Below are 19,026 nucleotides of genomic sequence, written 5' to 3' on the forward strand. Positions count from 1 at the left end.
TGAGCTTGATTACACTTTCTGCTTGAGTCTGTTCGGATGGAGAAAACGGTGAATGTTCTTGTAATATCACCAAAGGTTTGAGAATGACTAATAATTCACAATGTTTTCTACGTTGGTCTGTTTTTTTTTTTACACCAGTAAGATTTTCATGACCCTTAAGGCTTTGGGTCGTGGCTGTGAAGTCTGAGCAGCAGAAAAAAGGGTTTCACTAGATGGCAGCAAGGGACCATTAAGCACGTTTCCTGTTTTCGTGAGCTGTGCCGACTAATCCGGCATTTAATTTGCTGCAAGATGAAACGATAATCTGGTTAATTTCCTGTTTCTTTGGCCTCGTTTAAGTCTGATTAGCTTTCAGTTTCCTCGTGGTTTTCTCATACAGTCCCACAGCTTCTGAAGTGTTGAAGAGCTTCAGAGAATTCCTTCAGTTGTTTTTGAAGTGAATAATAATAATAATAATAAAACATTTTATTTAAAAGCGCCTTTCAGGACACCCAAGGTCACTTTACACAAAACACGTAATAAAATACAATAAGACAATAATAAAACCCAAAGAAGAAAAAACAAAGAGAAAACAGTTCAATAAAATCAGAGGTTGTAGGCAGATTTAAACGTGTGTTTTGAGTTTTGTTTTGAAAAGGGTAAAACTGTCGACGTTCCTGATGTCTGGGGGAAGTGAGTTCCAGAGTCGAGGAGCAGAGCGGCTGAAAGCTCTGCTCCCTATGGTAGCGAGACGGGCAGAAGGAACCGCAAGATGGATGGAAGAAGAAGATCTGAGTGAACGGGACGGGGTGTGAATACTTATAAGGTCTGAGATATATGGAGGAGAGAGGTTGTGGATTGCTTTGAAGGTATGGAGGAGAATTTTGAAGATGGACCTGAATTTAACTGGGAGCCAGTGAAGCTGCTGGAGAACCGGGGTGATGTGGTGAAAGGAAGGGGTTCTGGTGATAATACGGGCTGCTGAATTCTGGACCAGTTGCAGTTTATGAAGGAGTTTGTTGGGGAGACCATAAAGAATTGAAGTGAATACTATAACTCACTGGCCACTTTATTAGGTACACCCTACAAGTACCAGGTTAAAGCTTATTTGTCCCTTCAGAACCACCATAATTCATCAGTCATCCATTCAACAAGGTGTTGAAAACATTCCTCAGAGGTTCTGGTCCATGAACGCACTAGCTTTCCACAAATGTGGAATGGCCTTCCAAGCACTACCAGAACAGGAGCTTCCTTTTCAATTTTCAAGAAACTCCTGAAGACCCTGCTCTTCAGAGAGCATCTTCTTAACTAGCACCCTCCCTGCACCCATCCCCCCTCTCTACCGTCCACTCCTTGTTCCCTCCTCTCCATGATTGATGTCAAGTTGTTGTTATTGTTGTTGTTAGCCTCAAGGGCAACATGCCGATTATCACTTGTAAGTCGCTTTGGACAAAAGCGTCTGCTAAATACATAAACATAAGCTTCATCCATGTGATGAGAACCTTCCGTTCCACCACATCCCGGGGGGGTTCCGAACTGGACTGAGATCTGGTGACTGGAGGTCGTTGGCGTCCGTTCATTTTTCATTTCTAAAGTCCAGTGCACTCGTGGTCATGTTCTAGAAATGTTCATCTAGAGATGATCTGACCTTTTATGACATGGTGTGTCATCCTGCTGGAAGTAGCAGCAGAAGATGGGTCCATGTGGTCTTTAAGGGATGGACATAGCAACAAGACTCAGTAGGCTGTGGGGTTTAAACCAGGCTCAGGTGGTACTGAGCGGTCCACAGTTGGACCAGAACACCCCACCACCACTTCACCAGCAGCATCAGAGGTCATAACCAGTAGTCATTTGAGCTACTGTTGCCTAAATAAATGATAAATGACCCGCACTTGTATAGCGCCTCGCAGAGGAAGGACTCCAAAGCGCTTTACACTACAGTGTATCATTCATCCATTCACACACTGATGGTGATGAGCTACCATGTAGCTGCCCTGGGGCGCACTGACCTGACAGAGGCGAGGCTGCAGAGCACAGGCGCCACCGGTCCCCCTGACCACCACCAGCAGGCAAGGTGGGTTTAGTGTCTTGCCCAAGGACACAACAGCAGAATTCTCTGTCTGGAGCCGGGATCGAACCTGCAACCTTCTGATTACTGGACAACCGGCTCAACCTGTTGAGCTACTGCTGCCCTAAATCACCTACCAGCCTGTTCCTTCTCCTCTGACCTCAGCTAGATATTTTCACACAACCGCATCACTGGATGTTTCCTATTTTTCGAACCATTCTCTGTTAACCCGACAGATGGTTGGTGGTTCAAATTCTGAGCTCTTTACATTGAACTCAAGCATGTCATCTTCACCTGCCTGGATGCCTAAACGCATTGTTTTGCTACCATGTCATTGTCGTGCAACATTGTACGTTAACTGGGATCGCGGTCTTGGTTCTTCTCTGACTTAAGATCAACTTCTGAGTCATCTGTCTCAGTCATACCCATCTGTCTGCCGTTCACAGGGAAATGCATCCTCAAGAGCTGGATGTGGTGAGTTAAAAGTTGCAAGATGTTCACATCTTCATGGCTGGAGGCTGGACTGAGCTGCATGCCTTCTCACTGACGTGGAAATGCTGCAAATCTGGCCTGAACTTTGAGATCCTCTGGAAAAGTTTTCAGTCCTTCATGAGCCTCTTAGCTGATTTGTGTGTAATAACAGTTCTAACTTATAATTGCTGGTTTTCCCCAACCTCATCATGGTAAAAAATAGGAAAGAAAGTTACTGAAAAATTGGTGGTGGTCCAGCAAATTCCTCTGGATTGTTTTTTAGGAGTTTTGTAATAAAGGCTGGTGTTGAGATGTGCAGGAGCCCCGCAGCTGTTAAAAATCCATCAGATTTACTATGAGAGCCTGCTAGTAAAGGCAGATCATTACCACATGTCCCCTTCTCTCCCCCATATCCCTCCTTCCTCTAGTGAGCTCAGTGGAAAATCTGATTCTAAGCCAGACCTTTTTTAAGTCCCACAGTTTGCACAGACGTGCACGAGCATTGCTATCGTGCAACATCCAACCCCCTCACTTCCAATGAACATCCCACACTCCTCCAAACACACTTTTTCCTAAGGGATTTCCAAAATAAGCAGATAGTGAGCACTAGATGGCGCTGTGTGTCTTTCTGATGAAGCTCCTCCAAACCAAACACACACACACACCACCATCCATCACAGCTCGCTTTTATGTTCATCAGGGCTGGAGCCAAAGGGAACCAGATGTTGGCCTATAGAGCCTCCACCCTCTCCATCTTCCACAGAAACAGATTTTTTACTAGAGAGAACAAACAACAAAAAGCTTTCCGTGCTGAATGTTGATTTTCATCATCTCTGAAAGAAAACTCCAGCATCCTATCAGTTTCCTGAATGACTGTATGCACATGTGAGGAAGGTGTCCCAGCAGGTCCTGTAAGACAAAAAAAGGGGCATAATGGGTCAGACGCGATGAAGCTCTGTTCTCATGCAGCTGTTGGAGTCACTAGTTTCCAGATGTTTGTTTCTGTAAGCATCAAGTCTCTGTGGACCCTTTTAAGGAAGCGTGCACATCTTAGATTTGGTTGTGCGCGCTCGTCGTCCTCCTGAACTCCTCCCTCCCTCCCCCCCGTCCTCCCCCTCCTCCCTCTCACGGTGCGCTCTGGGTCTCGTCTCGGACAGGCTGCGGCGGGGTTCTGGGGTATCCAAAAGTTTTACAAAATTACTGCACAAGTGTTCGACTTGGGGACTAGGGGGAAGCTTGGAGGTCACTTTTGTGGACCCGTGAGCTGTATGACCAGTTTTGGGGGATAGTTTTTTCTGTTAAGCTTTTGAATCATGGAGACTCTCAGAGGTCTCCTTGCGTTGTTGTGCGCGTTCCTGGTTGGAGCGCAACTGCCGAAGGAAAGACCTCACTTTGCGGGTAAGTGTTTTTCTTTTGGTCCTTCGTTCTCATAAATAGCTATTTTGACGTCATGTTGCATGAAAAATGGATTCACAGATGTCATAATTCCGTTTAGACCATTTTACTGTAGCTGTCCCAAGCCGGTAATTCTCAAATATATCAGGAGCAAAACGAGCTGGAACTAAAGCAGAGTTGTGGTCTGTCAGAAGCAGGCCTGATGATCTGATTGTGGGCCTTGAAGCTGTCATGTAGCAGAGGTGGATCCTATATGGATGCAGATGTTCAGGAGTAGGAGCTCCACAACACCTCCTAACATTTTGGAATAAAACAGCCCCCAGCATGTGTCATACCCCTGGGCCTTTAGGTTTAGGGTCTCCATGCACATCTGAGTGATCAGTCTGTGCATTTCATTGGATGATGTTGATGATTTGTTTTTCCTTGTGAACAGATTGTCCTGTTGACCTTTTCTTTGTGCTGGATACATCTGAGAGTGTGGCCCTCAGACAGAAGCCTCCCAACTTTTATATTGACCAGATCAAGGATTTCACCAAGCAGTTCATAAATAGACTCCAGGAAATGTAAGACACACACACCCACTCACACTCATCAGAAAATTAGAATGGCAGCAGCTTCTTAAAAACTCCATCTTGCAGCAGGGATGCAGCACACTGAACCACACCCACCACCAATGTTGACAGGGGTGCTGTTGGGGCACCATAACGTTTCTACTTAGTTTTATATTATTATAACATACTGATGATGCACACTACATATTTTGCCAAAAGTATTGGGGGACCCAAATCAACTCACCTGGGTGCTCCAGTGAAAACATGGAACTCGTTGCCAACCGAACTGAAGACTTGTTTGCGACGTTCACCTGAAGGGTTGAGTCTTCCTGGCCTAAAGAAGCCCAAAGTTTAATCCATTTGCAGTTTACACTGGTTTGACATGTGAATGAGTGAAGGTTAGACTCAGTGTGCTGTGGGTGTCTGTTAGTTGTCATTTAGGACTTTTGTGTTTACGCTGTATAGAAAATCCCATCCAGCAACAGGAGCTAGCTATAGACTCTAATGAGTCGCATCAGCTGCAATAGTTTGTGTTATGTTAGATTACAATGTCCCTATAAAATAAAGGAATTTAAAAAATAATTAGTTTAATATGGAGGAACCAGACTGGTCTCCTGATCTCAACCTGATAGAACACCTTTGGAACGATTAGAGCAGGGGTGTCAAACTCATTTTAGCTCAGGGGCCACATTGAGGGAAATCTAGTCCCAAGTGGGCCGGACCGGTAAATTAAAAACAACTTCAGATTGTTTTCTTTGTTTTAATACAATCAAAATAAAACAAGGCTGGAGCCTGAGGACAGTGTATCCAAAATAGTACAAGTACAACACCTGAAGTGTACTTGAAAATTAAAATAAATAAATAAATAAATAAATAAAACATTCCTTAGTGATTCAAAGAGCTTACAGATCACATGGCAAGATCAGTTTCATGCAGCACTTAAAGTATATTTGACTCATTTTACTTTACATCTTTTAGCTTTCACCAGCACATCAATATCAGAAGTCACATCCTGAGTGGCGGCCAACTTCAGGATGTGATTCAAGTTCTTGTGTGAGCCTTGAGCGCAGCTTTGTTTTATTTATACTCATTACAGAGAAAACTTGCTCACAAAGATACGTTTATTTTCACTCTACATTGTAAAGTATGAAAATAAAGTTTACACAACCATCTCGCGGGCCGGATTTTACCCGCTTGCGGGCCGGATCTGGCCCGCGGGTCGCATGTTTGACACCCCTGGATTAGAGACTGCAGGCCGCGACTCAGTGCCTGATCTCACCAGCAGGCGTCTAGAGCAACCAACCTTTTCCCTTGATTGTGCCACTCATACCTGCATACACACATATAAAGTGATTAATTACAAATTTTATATAGAAGTATAACTCGTATACAGTTTTGATTATACTATTTGATGGGTTATTGGGATTTTATTTTAAAAAACTGATAGTGTGTATTTTTCCTAGCAATACATACCTAAATCACTGCAAGCAAGCGGTATTTTTGTGTTTGAGTAAGACCTTACCAACAGATGGCCATTAGGGTCAAAAATCCCCGGGAGCGCAATTTTCAAATGAGTATTTTGTCAGATCGTTCAACCTCCAGCTCCCTTTCATCGCTGGCATCAAGTGAAGAGGTAAATGTGTAAAACAGCATTTATGAATGGTAAAAGTTTTGTAACTGCTTGTTACAAATCAGCTAGTTTATTTTGTCCACACAGGCTCACGTAGAAGGAAACATGGTGCTTAATATGGCGCCGCCCAGAGACTTAGACCTGCTCCCATGTATTTTAAACCAGATTTTTATGGTTATGCGCTACGAAGCCGCCTATGTTTTTCAACAACTGGGGATCATTTAATTCATTTACATCAACATTTCGATCAGTATTTCCTAGGGATGTACCAATCGGGTGAATTGCGTGATTTTAAAAGGATTGGGAGAAATTAATCGGATTTAACCTTTAAAAGCAACAAACATTTCAAACGGAATGACAATGGCTCAGTTTTAATTACAACAAGTTCCTCTACGTTAAAATTCTTTGTATGAAAACAACATAGTAATGTCACACAATTTCAGGCAGGCAGGGATTCAGACACCAAGCTGCATAGCAAGCAGCCGGCTAACACAGAGCTAACACATCTCCTCAGGAGAGCTAAAGCGTCTTCAGCTTGGTGGTGTTTCAAACCGAGCAGAGAAGACAGAGCAACAACCACTTGCAATGTGTGCATAGGGGGCATCCGGTGCCCATGATAGGTGTTGTGCTGGGAAAAGCTAACTTATCGGCCGAGACCCTGCATGCCTGTTCTGTTAAGGGATCGCACGTCTATCAATACGGCTGCTTACTGAGGGAGTAAACAACTTGAAAAAAGAGCAATGCTGCCACTTCTGAATACATTCATAGTATAAACACATTTTTAGTCGGTGTCCTTCCCAAAACAAATGAAAGTGAAACTTAATGGACAACTTGGATCGGTTTTGTTTCCTTCTGGATGCTTTGCTGAATTTTTTTCCCTTTATTCTTCATATTTTAATTCTTTCCTATAAAGTATGGGATTGTGATTCTGTATTGGCAGTTACTCAAAATCAAATGACTCAGAATTGGATTTGGAGCAACAACAAAAAAAAAATGATCGGAACATCCCTAATATTTCCAGAGATTAATGCCTACACATTGTCACTTTAAAATTTTCCAAATATAATCTTAACCTCACAACCTCAGCACAGACGGTCTTCAGGGGACTTACTTGTCCATGAGAATGGTCACCACCTCCGCATCAACCAAGATACGTCCTTAAACGCTCAAGCACACTCTGTGATTGACGTCTGTTCGTGTGCGGTAGTCTAACGCCATTGGTCAGTGCTGACCGGCGCTCTACAGGACAGGGGGCGGGCTTAGCGAAAAAAAAAAAACATGTATTTCCTACATATATATTAGATTATAAGTTGTTTTGTTAGGAATTGTGAACCATACTTATTGGGGTTCATTTGTTGCTCATGGTTTCTACTCTAATTAATCCCAAAGGTTCCTCCACATGAAACTCACTTATTTGTGTTTTTACAGGATTGTCTGAGTTCTTCAATTTGATTGAATGTCCGTAAAGTTTCATTAATATAGTGCATGTGACATACCTCAAACACCCTTTTGGTAACACGTTGCAATCCTGCAGGCGCCACCAGTGCGACCGGGTCTTGACATGGAACTCAGGAGCACTTCACTACAGTGACGAAGTCATCCTTGTGCAGGAGCTGAGTGCAATGTCATTCCAGCGTGATGCCCTGAAAGCGGCCATTGATGGCATCACATACATCGGCAAGGGAACTTACACCGACTGTGCCATCAAGAGGGGCCTGGCAGAGCTGCTTGTTGGGTAATAAAACACTACATGCATGCTGTTAAAGACACAACGGTCATCTCTAAGTGGATTTTCTGTGTTTTTGCATGCAGGAGCTCCCACTACAATGAGAACAAGTACATTGTGGTAGTGACTGATGGACATCCCATCACTGGGTACAAGGAGCCATGTGGAGGTGTGCAGGAAGCTGCAAATGAAGCCAGACAACATGGGGTCAAAGTTTTTGCCGTAGCCATCTCACCTGATCAGGAGGTAAAAGATGCATGCATAAATACATGCAGCATAAGTCAGAGTCAGAATTTATCCATAATCATTCATTTACAGCAGGGGCGGATCTAGAAAATCTAGATCTAGAAGATCTGGGCAGGGTGGCAATGCTTAGAGCTCCTAATGCATGTGAAAACCCCAATATGTAACAAAATGTCCACAAAACACTTTAAATCTATTCATTGTGTCATTCTTTCTTCTGAGGAAAAACAATATTTAGGTATAATGATGAAACAAATATTCAATAAAATAAATACATGAATAAAAAAACAGAAAACTATTTCAGAAAAAGAGCACAGGACTGATGTCAGCCACCACTCTTAGAACGGGTCCTTAAATGGGGCCTGAAGGCCTTAAAGTGACAGTGTGTATTTTCCCTGGCGATAGGGGGCAGTAGATACCTAAATGATTGTAAGCTAGCATTATTTTTGTGTTCAAGTAAGACCTTACCAACGGATGGCCATTAGGGTCAAAAAGCCCTGGGAGAACAACCTCCAGCAAAATAACAAGAACATCAGATTCCCTTTCATCACTTGCAATGAGTGAAGAGGTAAATGTGTAAAACAACAAGGTTTATTAATGCTGAAAGTTTTGTAACCATTGTTACAAATCAGTAAATTAATTCTATCCTCACGGGCTTCCGTAGAAGGAAACATGGCATCCAATATGGCATCACCCAGAGACTTAAGCTTGGTTTATGCTTGACGCGTCCGCGAGGTTCGCACGGCTCCGCGCGGAAAAGTTGCGTCATTTTAACACCCAAGCCCCTCCACCGCGCCTCCGCATGGCCCAAACTTTCTGCACCGCGCACCTAGGAAATTTTCTAACCACGCGGACGGTCGGACGCAGAAAAACACGGCGGACTGGCAGGAACTAGTATGGCAGAGGTTCATAAATACAGACATTTGTATGATTCAGCTCTCAGAGATCACTGTGATCAACATGTTGTTAATAATTCTTGGAGAGAAATAGCTCGCACTGTCGGAAAAGACGAGGACGCTGATAAAAAATGCTGGAATGCCATGTTGTAAACAACAGTAATTTTTACTTCTACTATGGTGTAGTGTTGGATGCATGCCGTAGAGCTCCATGCTGCCCCCTACAGTTTGGGAGAATATTGGCTCACCGCAGAGACGAGCCGCATGAACCATAAACGCTGCAAGTTGTGAAGCACGTTCCATCCGCGAGCCGCATCACCGCGCGGAAAGTGAATGCGTCAAGCATAAACCAAGCCTTAGACCTGCTCCTTTGGTATTTTAGACTCGATTTTTATGGTTTTGTTATGAAACTTCTACTATTTTTCAACAACTAGGTATCTTTTTTAATTCATTTACAACAACATTTCAATGGATATTTCCAGAGATTAATGGTAAAAACTACACATTGTCACTTTAAAGTAGACCTTAAGCAGAATGTTAAAAGGTTGGGTGGGTGTGGCCAAAGTGACAGCTCATTCTGAACCTGTCAGCAGTAGAAATCTATTGATATTTACTTTAGTGATTTGTTACAAAGAGCTTCATGGTCGTGTTTCGTTCAGATAAAAGAAATATTGCAATTTCAAAATAGGTTCAATGTGTTTCTGTGAGGGAATCCTCGGAAAGCCTTTCATTTAATGAAACCTTCATTTATTCCAGAATGTAAAAACTCATAAATGTCCACATTTTTTGTTTAGAGTGTTTGAGAAGAGAATGTTCTTACCCGAGTCAAATTTATACAGAATACCTGTAAAAGTGCTTTCCATAAACACAAGAAAAGAATCCTTCCCAACAGGAAGCTTGGATCGGGCCTTTAGGTTTATCAGAGACACACGTTCTGTCCCAGCCTGCAGGATAAAGAGTACATAAATAATAAGTGATGGATTTTATCATCATCTGCTGCAGAGGCCTTCAAGGAGATACAGTTTGCAGCCACCTTTTATACTCGTAAACATCCACTGAACAAAACTATTCAGTTTATCTGCTGACATAGCGAACTGTCCTCCTAAATCTTAGTGTTTGTCCTTTAGTGACGTACCTAAAGGATGAGACCAGATTTGTGCAAGACGCTCAGTAGACGTAAACCAAATGTTAGGGAGGTCAATGAGTTCAAAGTAAAACAGAAATATCCGTACGAATCTGATGCTGAGAACTGGAAGTCAGTGTCAGTAAGAACTGAGTGGAACTGCATAAAAAAGTTAACATTTCAGGTATAAAAGTGTAAATAATTGTGTTTTTCATTCCACCAGGACACCAGGCTGTCGCTGATCGCCACAGACCAGCTATACAGACAGAACTTCACTGCTGCTGATGAGTCCAGATCCACCAAGACCAAAACCATCCAAACCATCATCGACATTATTGTGTGTATTCTCTCTTCCCTTCACATGTACAACATAAAGATTCAAAATTAACTTTCCTTTCTTTTCTTTTTTTTCTCCGCAGACAAATGAGACAAAGGATGTGGTATGTCTTTAGATTTTCTCACCCTCCGTTTAAGCGGCGTGTTTAATCATTCAGTCAAACATCTGTTGGGGGATTTTGATGTTTCAGCATGTTTTGTTGCCTTACCAACTTCCTGTAATCTGTATAAAACCAGATTTATCCACAGGACACATCCGTGATGATGTGGCGATTGAGGTCGAGTCTTCAGTGCTCTGAGCCTGATTAAAGTGTTTGTAATTAGCATGTAAGAAGGGTCTGTTTTTGGTTTTTGGTCCTTGGAGGTCCAAAGTCTGCCAAATTCTCAGATTTCAGGAAATAACAAAAGGGTAGCTAAGGAAATACGCAAGAAGCTGAGCTAACAACCCAAGGAGCTCATTAACATTATCTCTGCTTTGGGTTCCTCTCTATTTCCTGTCACATCAAAGTTATTTTGCAGTTTCAAACGCATTTTCCAGTTTTGTTTTTGCTCTAAATTGAGACTTTTCTTTTCCCAGTGCTGCTCCTTCGACTGCAGTGTAAGTATTTGTCCTTTTAAAAAAATCTTAGTGTTTGTTTTCTGATGAATCACCTCATCGCCTTGTTGTTGGGCTGCAGGCTCCCGGAGGGCCAAAAGGACCAAATGGAGACGCGGGAGCCACGGTGAGGCATCCATCAGGAAAATGAAAGAATAAAACCCTGATCTGAAACTCTGTGAGTTTATTGTAGTTTGGTCTCCATCTTTAGGGAGAAATGGGTCGACCGGGGATGCCAGGAGAGAAAGGAGATGTTGGTCCCATGGTAGGTTTCAGTCTGTCTTTGTCTTCAATTAAAAGATCGTCCTCAACAGAATGGAGCGGACTAACGTGTTGTTGTTACAGGGCAGCGTTGGTGATCCTGGTCCAGTTGGTTACAGTGGGATGAAGGTAGAGTTAGCTTAAGACCAAAGGTGTTAAACAGTCACTCAGAAAAAAACACCCTGCAGGAAAAATGCTGATTGACTTTTTTGATTTGAGTTTGCACCAGATCCACCCCGCTTCATGTTATGGTGGGAAAGTAAAGTGTGTCCTTTTCCTTTTAGGGAGACCGTGGTCCCAGAGGAGAAAAGGTAACGTCAGACATTAAAACATTTGTATTCTTTTTTTAGTTTACTGACTTTGTTCAGGTGTGTGAAGTTCATGGCGAGTGTTTTGATTACAGGGGGAAAGAGGACACAAAGGCTTTAAGGTGAGCTTTCCTTGAATCTGATGATCTTCACTTTTGAATCTTGTTTTCGCTCTCATTTACGTTTCTTCCATCTTTTCCTGGTTCTCAGGGCGACAAAGGTCAGCGGGGGATGGATGGAATAGACGGACGTAAGGTGAGAGCGGCGTAGACCATGCAGTTCAGGTAGTTGGTCTGCTTTTCCAATAAAATAATTTCAGCGCATGTTTCTGTTGTTTTTATCTTCAGGGTGAATCTGGTTTCCCTGGACTTCCAGGCTGCAAAGGTTCTCCTGGATCTGAAGTGAGTTTAGTCCCACTGTTACAACTCTGACCTGAGCTCCTCCCACATTCACACTCACCAGATTCAGGTTTTCCTTAAAGACCAAGTTCACTGTGAAACTGTGTTTTACTTGTTATTTTTGAAATACAATCAGTCACTCGGAGTTTAACATTCAGGCTAAATGTATAAATAGTCTTCTACCCTTATTTCCTGCAGTAGCCGCTGAGAGGAAATGCTCGGATTAGAAAAGCTACGTCTACGTCACACTGAGAACTAACATTCATGGACTCGCCCATCTTGGCTCGCGACGGAGAAGGCTGTTGTTTTAGCATCCAGGAGAGAGCAGAGAACGTCTCGGCTAGTTGACGCTAACCGCTAGCATTAGCAACTCCACCACTTGGTCAAACTCTTCCAGGCTTGTGTTATTTGTGGAGACAAAACATCAATGTTGCGGAGCAAATGGAGTCTGTGGTAGAGTCGAGTTACTGATAGCCAATCAGAGGCGAGATGTCCAAACATCAGGAAATAAGACTCCTGCTGTCTTCTCACCTCAGCTGTGGCTCACTTTCAGTTCCTGAAACAGGAGCGCCAGAGCTTTTTTTCCCCCACATAGAACGACCCACAAGGCATTCATTAATACAAGAGACCACTGCGAATGAAAAAACAAGTGAACCTGGTCTTTATTCATCTGCACTACCAGATGAGAGGATTCTCCGGACTCTTTCAGTGAGGGTGAATTCTACAGTTGTGGTTATAAACGTATTAAAATCAGTTTGATTTTGTGGTTTAAAGTTAATCATTCATGAGAATCTATAACTCAAAGGTACCACATGTTTACAGTATGTGTCTGTAGGATGGGTCAGTCTGTGGCTCCAGGGCCACACGCGGATCCTATTTGTGTTTATGTTTATATTTAAATCAACTAAAAAATATATATAGTTTGTCTGTAGTTTGTCATGGAGTGACTGCATGGGAATGCCACTAATAACACAAGTGGGCTTAGCTCTTGTGTAAAGGCAGCTGTTTTAACAGAAATCAGACAAATCACCTTTATAAATTAGTGCGTCCACAGATTTCTACCCTTTTGCTACCAGAATGAGCTAAAATGACTTTTGTTTTCACCAGCTGGTTTTTTTTTTACCGTCAAACTTATGGAACGTTAGCTCCATGCCTACCTGATTATTTTTTTTACAAGTTACAAGTTTAACGTCAAATTCACAAAATCCAACAAGAACGGTATCAGAAAATGGCATCTCTAGTGCTCGCTAACCTCTCGATGCTAACGACACTGCTAACACGCAGCTGTTAGGAGCTGTTATATTAATGTCGATGGTTAGGACACGTTGCTGTTTTTTGAGTTTCTTGGACCCATTGTCTGTGCTTCCCTGTCCTCCTGAGACTCCGGCGCCTCTGTTCATGGATTAGCCATCAGCCGTCCCCATCCAGCATCACACCCAGCTTCCATGTCCCATGAGATGGGAGGCCCTCAGCTCTTTCATCACAACTGTGTTTACATTCTCTACTGTCAGACTGTTTAAATGACGCCGTATAGCCCCTCTGTAAACCAACTCATGCATGAGCTTATATGAGCATACAAGTGCAGAGTTTTTGTTTTGCTTCTGCGTTGGGCTGCTTATGATCATGGTGCACTGAAACTGTCTCTGTGCTGCGGGTGTACAGGGCCTGCGGGGAGAGCCTGGTCCAAAGGGAGACCCTGGTTCTTATGGAAAGAAAGGAGAAAAGGTGAGAAATAAAGACCTAAACACATCTACAGGTGGGGATTTCTTTTAAATGTCCATGTTCTTCTTCCAGGGAGATCCTGGGAGGAACGGCGAACCCGGACGTCCCGGAAACTACGGCCCTCTGGGCCCTGCGGTAAGATGCCAGACGATAACATGAAACAGAGCAGGAGAAGTTATGAACAGTTTCTGTTATGACAGGGTGAACCGGGCCCTCGAGGACCTGACGGAGACAAAGGAGAGCGCGGTGATGATGTACGTGACATCACTTCCTGACAACACCACAAAAATCAAGCCCATGTATCTTATAACATCCATGTGAAACCGTGTGTGTGTGTGTGTGTGTGTTTCAGGGACCAGCTGGAGCAGATGGGGGTCCCGGAGAGAGAGTTAGTATCGTTCATGTTGACTTTATTCGGCGTGTTTTTGTGATGGAGCTGCCAAATTATGTGCTAACGTCCTCTGCAGGGACCAATCGGTGAGAAAGGGGAGCAGGGTTCCCGCGGAAACAGAGGTCCAAGAGGAGACCTGGTAAGTGATGATAAGTAGGACGAGGAGTGATGAAAAGTAGACTCATCCTTCCTCCTGAGTGATCCTGATTCCAGCTAGTCTTCCTAAGAAATTTCCAGGAAAAGCAGCTTGACAGTGACACTCAGACTGTTTATAGATCCTTCTGTGTGCTCCTGTTTATTTTTAAATACGTTTAAATCTTGAAATCATCTTGTTTGGTTACTTTCGGTCACTGCTGTGTTCTCTGTTTTTACCAGGGGGAACCAGGATCACGTGGAGAGCAGGGGAGAGAGGGTTCAGCCGGAGACAACGGGGAACCTGTGAGTCCAACTCCAACAGGAGCTACTCCATGCTTCTTTCTTTCACTCCTCTTAGTTGTTCTCTGATTTTTCCACTTGCTAATGGGAGTTTCCTAGTGATTGTGTACATGTGAGCATCTACTTTCACACAGAGGCCAATCTGGCAGCTGCCCCAGAGCGCTGCCCACTCAGTCTCCCATTTTTCATTCTCAACGTTTACCCCTCCACAGAAAACGCTCACTCTTTCCCCTCTGACTCAGTTCTTCTCTCCACCTGCTCCAGCCAAAGCCTCAGTATGGCTTTCCTAATGAGGCACCAGGCAGAGAAATAATAATAATAACAATAATATGTTACTGGCGTTAGCTGAGGTAGCCTCCGCCGTGCCAGAACCCTTCAATGGTTCTTTTGTGCTTTTGGCCATGCCTCCTTTTCTCGTCAGTGAAAAAAAAAACGAGAAGAGAGCTAAAACATGGAATTTATGACGAGCTGAACCGCCTTCTCTGCTCTTGGTACAAAGACATTAGTGAATATTGTGCAAAAATGTCTGACTGATTTAAGAAAAAGGTGCTAATGGCCTCTCAGTTTCACCTTTGCGGTTTAAAGGCTTATTGTTGAAATAGTTTGCTGTTTTTATTTGTTCTAACTAAATATTAACTGTAATTTACAGGGTGAACAAGGAAAGCCCGGCCCCCCAGGCTACAGAGGAGATGAAGGTCAACAAGGTCCAGAGGTGAGTCCAGAAACACAAATCTAGAGTTACCTATTAGTTTAAATTCTCTCAGAAATCCCAGGAATCCCTACACTGTCTGCCTCATTGTGCAAGAGACCCGTTAACTGATGTGTTTGGTTGATGTTGACTCTTTTCTTTAAAGGTGTGGAACACTGAAAAGCATTTTTAATGATTGTTTCTGATTATAATCAGTCACTCTGAGTATTTCATGCGGGCTGAACATGAAAATAGTCTCCTACACCCGTCTCCTGCATTAGCTTCTGTTAGAAAATAGACGGTGAATATCTAGGATTAGAAAAGCCCGATAGATCTACGTCTCACTGTTACTTAACGTTCATGAACTCACCCAACTTAACCCGGGATGAGGAAGGCTGCTGTTGGTTTAGCGTCCAGGAAACAGCAGAGAACGTCTCAGCTAGTGTGGTTCTTTTCCTTATCAAAACACAAGAGAATGAGACAACTTTGTCCTTACAGCGTGGGGCTTTTTATTTGTGCAATTCAGCAATACATCACCAGTAACTTGGGACAGCGTTCAGCCAGAATGCACAGGGCCTCCGGCTGCATCTCAGAAAAGCCTGCTTACACCGAAAATGCGACCCCAGTTGTACTTTTTACTGATGTCACTCCTGCATAGCTTAGGAAATGGGTCTCACATACAGATGAATTGGAAACAGTTTGGCGAGCCTTTCCCAGCAACCCATGCAACAAGACAGGAACCGTCTGCTGCTCTTGACTTCCCGATAAACATTCAGATAAATGTGAGTCTTACTGGAAATGATGCAAACTGGACTGAAAACAGGATATTAAACATCATGTACACAAACACAGCTCTTGGCTCCTACACTAGTAGAAGCTAACCTTTAGCATTAGCAACTCCACCATGCAGCAGAACTCCTCCAAGCTTGTGCTATTTGTGGAGATAAAACATCAACGTTGTAAGTCAGTGGTAACACTGGTGTCGCATAGGTGATATCCAATCCAGGGCGAGATGTTGAATTATCGGGGAATAACTCCGGCTGTACACTGGAAGCATCAGCGGTGCAAAACAGCTGTGGAACGGTTTACTCGCGACAATATCAGCACTCCAGTGCACACCGGGAGTGTCTCAGCAGCGAAGCGGCTTCTTTGCTGTGCTCCTCGCTCGATTAGCAAGATCACAAAACCTTCGAGACTTCAAAGGTCACAATTTGTTTATGCAATCCGCCATTAAACCAAAAAGGAGGAAATCATATCTGACATCGCAGTTTGATGTCAGATGTGATGTTGTTCTTCTCAACCGCTAGGATTAAAGCCATGAAACACACACCGCTGAACTTCTGGAACGATGAAGGGAGTAAATAAGTAGCTGGATCTAGGGATGGGTACCTTTGACATTTGAATCGATCCGGTACTAATTCCCGGTACCTACGAATCGATACCGGTACTTAACGGTACCAATTTTCGATAATTTTGAGTGTTTATTATTTTAATTCTCTTTTATAATTAAATGTATATTTTTCTCAATATATAACAATATTTGATAAATATCACGATAAATAACATACAACTGTTTGTATTTTAACGTCGTCCTTGTAGTTTTATAAGCTGATAATTAAACTGAAGCAAACATCTTTACTGTGAACTAAATTTACTGTGTATCTTCATTCCTTTTACCGTCCTTTTTCAATTGATTTTTCCTACTGGGAAGTTAGAATTTCCGAGGAGAAAGCGAACGCACCATTAGCTGATAACAACGGTGGCAATGGAAGCTAACATATCAAGCTAACGTTATCTTTAACAGTTTATTTAACTGCTGGAGCAGATTAAAACGATGATGCCTCACACTTAGATCGTTGTCACTGGTTTCATCTTCACCCAATCACCCGTCACATTTAGTAAAGTGAAGCCAAACTTTAGAGCGCGTTCATGTTCTAGTCGGAAATTCGGAGTTCCGAGGAGAAAGCGAACGCACCATTAGCGAAATGGAAGCTAACATATCAAGCTCACGTTATCTTAAACATTTTATTTACCTACTGGAGCAGATTAAGATGAGGATGTCTCACTTAGATCGTTGTCGCTGGTTTCATCATCACCCAGTTACCCATCACATTTAGTGAAGTGGACCCAAGCTTTAGCATGTGTTCTTTCTACCATGCTGCTCTGTTTACAACTCGCTCGCAGCGACCGACGATATAACACTCTTGTGCATGCGCAGCTGTCTTGGCAAGTTCTCGTTATGAAGGACGGGTACCGAAACAAGGCACCGTTTGAAACGATGTGAATCGGTGCTCGGTCGGTACTATGGAATTCGGTCGGTACCTTAAAAAGTACCGAATTCGGTACCCATCCCTAGCGGGATCACACATAAGCTTCATATATATGAAATTGCATCTCTGCAGTACTGTTATTTTGAAAGTTACCGGGGATTTTACACTGAAACTATTAGTGATTTCCTGTCTAGCCCTATGTTAACTGCAAAAATTGACGCATCCTGGAAGTGGCTCGCGGATAAAATAGAACCCAGTGCTATCTTTGGGTTCCTTCTGGGACACGTCTATAGACTATACTGAATTCTATTTGAAGTGGTGACGTTCCGCTGCCGTTCCGCGCCGCAGATGCTTCCAGTGTGCAGTAGGGGTATGACTCCAAAACCTGCCTGAAGCTTAGCTTTGATGTTGCTCGTTTCTAGTTCCTGGAAATGGTGCACCGGTGTTTTTGTTCCCCCGAGTACGACTTACACAGCATGCATTCCTACTAGAGACTGCTGCAAATGCATTGATTACATGAGTGCTCCACGCCTTTAAAGGACATTATGACTCAGTTGCAGCAAAAAAGGAAAAGTAGAGAAATAAGATTTTTTTTACTTCTATTTCCCTAAAACAGGATTGAAATTTAAAAGACGATCAAAAAGACAAATAAATAAAATGCAGCTATTAAAAGAAAATGTATTTTAAAGTAATGGTGGAGTTTACTGTGGTTCAAGACAGGATTGACCAATCAGAGCCCTGGAAGCAAAACTCTAGGAATTCTAAACTCTAAAGTTTACAAGTAACCAGTTAGGTTGGATTTACAGTTTTTATGTTGAAAACAATCAATTTTGTCATCATTATTTTATTATTTTATTGTGATTTTATTTCTAGGCTTGAATATTACAAGGTGTCTTGAGTTGTTTGGTTCACCCTGGTGAGGATGGCTTTCATCAAAAATTGTCAAAAATATTTCAGCTGTTAGACGTCATCGTGTCTGGGTCTCACACATGCGTGTTCTCTTAAATGTTTTCAGCGTGTTAGATTTCGTTTGTTTCTAATCTGTCTCTTTATCACCCAGGGGCCTAAAGGGCCAAGAGGAATCAAAGGAGCTCCAGGAGACCGAGGCCCGATGGGGGAGAGGGTGAGTGATGGCAGCAGGGAGGAGGGGGGAGACAGATGAGTGCCTTTACTTGTGACTCGTGACACGAGGATCTTTTTTAATCTCAGGGAGATGATGGAGCACAAGGAGTTGGATCAATAGGCTGTCATGGCTTCCAGGTAAATGTCGAGACTAATTAGTTGATATAAAGTGATATAGATAATTATTCGCTGAACCTTGCTGTGTTTTTTAGGGCTATCCCGGGACCCGCGGAGATCCTGGAGAGCCGGTGGGTTCTCTTTGAAATGTAGTTTTTATTGTAACAGTCAGACCTTTAGTTTATTTTAAACTCAGATTTAAAAATGTGCCACTTCTCTAGGGATGTTTGACCTTTGAACTTTGACTGTGTGACCCTCAGGGTGGCAAGGGAACCCCCGGACCAAAAGGAGATGACGGAGA

At 43.0% G+C, this 19,026-nt stretch overlaps 1 protein-coding gene across 1 annotated transcript in view; it reads left to right on the top strand.

The window, feature by feature from the left end:
- The first annotated feature begins 3,627 nt into the window (after nucleotides 1-3,627).
- The window catches only part of col6a1 (collagen, type VI, alpha 1), a 26,748-nt gene continuing 11,349 nt past the window's right edge, over nucleotides 3,628-19,026 (top strand). Inside the window, exons 1-25 of the mRNA XM_015957434.3 lie at nucleotides 3,628-3,916; nucleotides 4,347-4,476; nucleotides 7,629-7,829; nucleotides 7,907-8,066; nucleotides 10,306-10,419; nucleotides 10,502-10,522; nucleotides 10,996-11,016; nucleotides 11,096-11,140; nucleotides 11,225-11,278; nucleotides 11,359-11,403; nucleotides 11,559-11,585; nucleotides 11,678-11,704; nucleotides 11,793-11,837; nucleotides 11,930-11,983; nucleotides 13,643-13,705; nucleotides 13,775-13,837; nucleotides 13,903-13,956; nucleotides 14,055-14,090; nucleotides 14,170-14,232; nucleotides 14,469-14,531; nucleotides 15,178-15,240; nucleotides 18,547-18,609; nucleotides 18,696-18,746; nucleotides 18,821-18,856; nucleotides 18,986-19,026. The exon at nucleotides 18,986-19,026 is cut by the window's right edge and continues 22 nt beyond it. Coding sequence (XP_015812920.3) covers nucleotides 3,832-3,916; nucleotides 4,347-4,476; nucleotides 7,629-7,829; nucleotides 7,907-8,066; nucleotides 10,306-10,419; nucleotides 10,502-10,522; nucleotides 10,996-11,016; nucleotides 11,096-11,140; nucleotides 11,225-11,278; nucleotides 11,359-11,403; nucleotides 11,559-11,585; nucleotides 11,678-11,704; nucleotides 11,793-11,837; nucleotides 11,930-11,983; nucleotides 13,643-13,705; nucleotides 13,775-13,837; nucleotides 13,903-13,956; nucleotides 14,055-14,090; nucleotides 14,170-14,232; nucleotides 14,469-14,531; nucleotides 15,178-15,240; nucleotides 18,547-18,609; nucleotides 18,696-18,746; nucleotides 18,821-18,856; nucleotides 18,986-19,026 — 1,625 coding nt within the window. The 5' untranslated portion in view covers nucleotides 3,628-3,831. The remainder of the gene's footprint in view (nucleotides 3,917-4,346; nucleotides 4,477-7,628; nucleotides 7,830-7,906; nucleotides 8,067-10,305; nucleotides 10,420-10,501; nucleotides 10,523-10,995; nucleotides 11,017-11,095; nucleotides 11,141-11,224; nucleotides 11,279-11,358; nucleotides 11,404-11,558; nucleotides 11,586-11,677; nucleotides 11,705-11,792; nucleotides 11,838-11,929; nucleotides 11,984-13,642; nucleotides 13,706-13,774; nucleotides 13,838-13,902; nucleotides 13,957-14,054; nucleotides 14,091-14,169; nucleotides 14,233-14,468; nucleotides 14,532-15,177; nucleotides 15,241-18,546; nucleotides 18,610-18,695; nucleotides 18,747-18,820; nucleotides 18,857-18,985) is intronic.

Source organism: Nothobranchius furzeri, chromosome 11 (assembly GCF_043380555.1).
Source record: "Nothobranchius furzeri strain GRZ-AD chromosome 11, NfurGRZ-RIMD1, whole genome shotgun sequence".
NCBI classification, from domain to species: domain Eukaryota; kingdom Metazoa; phylum Chordata; class Actinopteri; order Cyprinodontiformes; family Nothobranchiidae; genus Nothobranchius; species Nothobranchius furzeri.